This window comes from Penaeus monodon, chromosome 26 (genome assembly GCF_015228065.2).
Source record: "Penaeus monodon isolate SGIC_2016 chromosome 26, NSTDA_Pmon_1, whole genome shotgun sequence".
NCBI lineage: Eukaryota > Metazoa > Arthropoda > Malacostraca > Decapoda > Penaeidae > Penaeus > Penaeus monodon.
In genome coordinates, this window is record NC_051411.1 from 23,815,408 (window position 1) to 23,817,758 (window position 2,351).

At 49.4% G+C, this 2,351-nt stretch overlaps 1 protein-coding gene across 1 annotated transcript in view; it reads left to right on the top strand.

Moving 5' to 3' along the window:
- Positions 1-2,075: 2,075 nt before the first annotated feature.
- Positions 2,076-2,351, top strand: part of LOC119590013 (cGMP-dependent protein kinase, isozyme 1-like) — a gene marked incomplete in the record, with an annotated part of 100,378 nt that continues 100,102 nt past the window's right edge. The window contains 1 exon segment of the mRNA XM_037938723.1: positions 2,076-2,351. This exon segment is cut by the window's right edge and continues 284 nt beyond it. Coding sequence (XP_037794651.1) covers positions 2,285-2,351 — 67 coding nt within the window.

A 2,351-nucleotide genomic window follows, 5' to 3' on the forward strand; every position in this document is an offset into this window, starting at 1 on the left:
CCTCTGATCCCTCCCCCTCCCCCTCCCTGGCTCCCCCCTCTCGCCCTCTCCTGAATTCTCCCTTACTCCCTGTCCCATCTTCCTTCCCCCCTCCCTTCCCCCTCATTCTACCACTAATTCCTCGTGCCTCACTGCCCCCCCCCCCCACTTCCCCTCCTGCTTGAATGAATAAGTAGGGCAAGTTTCAATTATCTTCCTGTTTTGCGCAGGAACTGACGTGAATTCGAGAAGAGAGAGAGATGAGAGAAGGAGAAGGAGAGAGAGAGAGAGAGATAAGAGAGATGAGAGATGAGAGAGAGGGAGAGAGAGAGGGGGGAGGGGGGAGGGGGAGGGGGAGGGAGAGGGAGAGGAAGAGAGAGAGAGAGAGAGAGAGAGAGAGAGAGAGAGAGAGAGAGAGAGAGAGAGAGAGAGAGGGGGGGGGGATAGACAGACCAGACAGACAGACAGAGGTAGACAAACTGACAGAGAATATTTCTGATAACTATAGTGATGATAACAATGATAATTATGATAACGGTGATAATGAGAATAATTACGCGACACCTACTCCACCAAGCAGCAGTGGCGACAGCTATGCCAAGGATAATGGGAATGAAGATAATGATAATGAAACTACTAACGCAAGAAAAAGTAGATAAGAAAATAATAGTAGAGATAATGATGAATAATGAACATGTCGATAGTAATAATGATGAAAATGATAATAGAAATGATAATAATGGCATTATTGATAATAACAATGAAAATTATGATAATGAAAATGATAATAGAAATTATGATAAAAATAGCAGTTGAGTAGTTAGTAAAAGTAATATTAGAAGTAGCTGTAACAGTATAATGATAACGATGATAATATTAATGGCAATGATCGTTATACTGATGATAATGATAGTTATAGTGATATTAATGATAAAATGATATTAATATCAATAACATCACCATTATGTCACCGATAGCATTGTTAATGTAACAATTATCATTAACATACCCTTCACACATAAGCCAATTTTCATTTGGCATGCATCTATCGAATCTATCATACTCTGTGTTACCACTGTTATCGTCCCTCCGTGATAGATTCGCACAAAGGAATTCGCATGATGGGATACAAAGTTCGCATGACGGAAAGGTAGTGATCAGCTCTATATAGTTGCATGACCGCGTCCTGTAGTTGACACAGCTAATGGTTTACCTCGCTATGACCTGGTTTAGGTAAAGCACTGGATCTGGAACCGGCAGTAACAGCGGCAGAGAACGAAGGTCTTATTATGAACATTGTTGTTGAAATGATTGTTATCGACTTAAATGTTTCGGTTTGTTATGATCCTTGGTGTTGATATTACCATTATTGATATTATTGTTGTCTTATTATGATTTATGATCATTTGTTGTATTGTTACGATTATGATTATTTTCATTATTGTATTATTTTATTATTACTATAATTATTATTATCATTATTATTATTATTATTATTATTATTATTATTATTATTATTATTATCATTATTATTATTATTATTATTATCATCATCAGCATCATTATTAATAATAAAATAGTCATCCTTTTTAGAATGATTGAAAAGCAGCAAGCTGTTTCGCACATGCAGGCGCAGTTCCTTCCCTCTGTGCAGCCTGAGCCTGCCCTCCCCCCTCCCCCTGCGCCTGCCTGTGACGACGCCCGAACTCCTTCTGACGGAATTTTGTGTTGCAGATGGAGAGCGACGCGTTCCCCGCCAGCGTCAGGGAGATGAGCCGGCTGCTGCAGGAGGCCGTGCTGACGCAGGACGCGCCCACGCCGCCCGAATCCCCCAGCCACTCGCCCGCCACCACGCCCACGCCCTGGCACCAGAAGGACCCCGCGCCCCCCTCCTCCGGGGGCGAGGGGGCAGCGGAAGCAGGCACGGCGGCAGGCGGCGCGGCCTCCATCGGCGGCGGGGGCACTGACGGCACTGCGGGCGCTGAAGTCCCCGAGAGCGGGTCACGCGAAGGGGGCGGGGCCAGCGCGGAGGTGGGCGGGGCCTCCGAGGCGGCGGGGGGCGGCGCGAGCGACAGTGCGCGGCCGGCCAGTCCCGCGAGCGGCGGCAGCGGCTCGAGCGGCCCCTGTCAGTCTGTCGCAGATCCTCGAGCGACCCGTGTATGCCGGCGCCGCGTCCGTTGCCGCAGCGCCCTCCGTGTCGTCCGCCTCCGGCCAGCCCCCGCCGTCCCCCCGCCCGCCCCGCCACCACGCGCCCGCCGGCCCCCAGGAGCCCCCCGCAAGGGCGCCCCCGAAGCAGGCGTGCCCCATGCCGGTGGCCACGATGGGCAATGGCACGTCAGGGCACTCTGGCGGAGGCCACCACCACCACCACG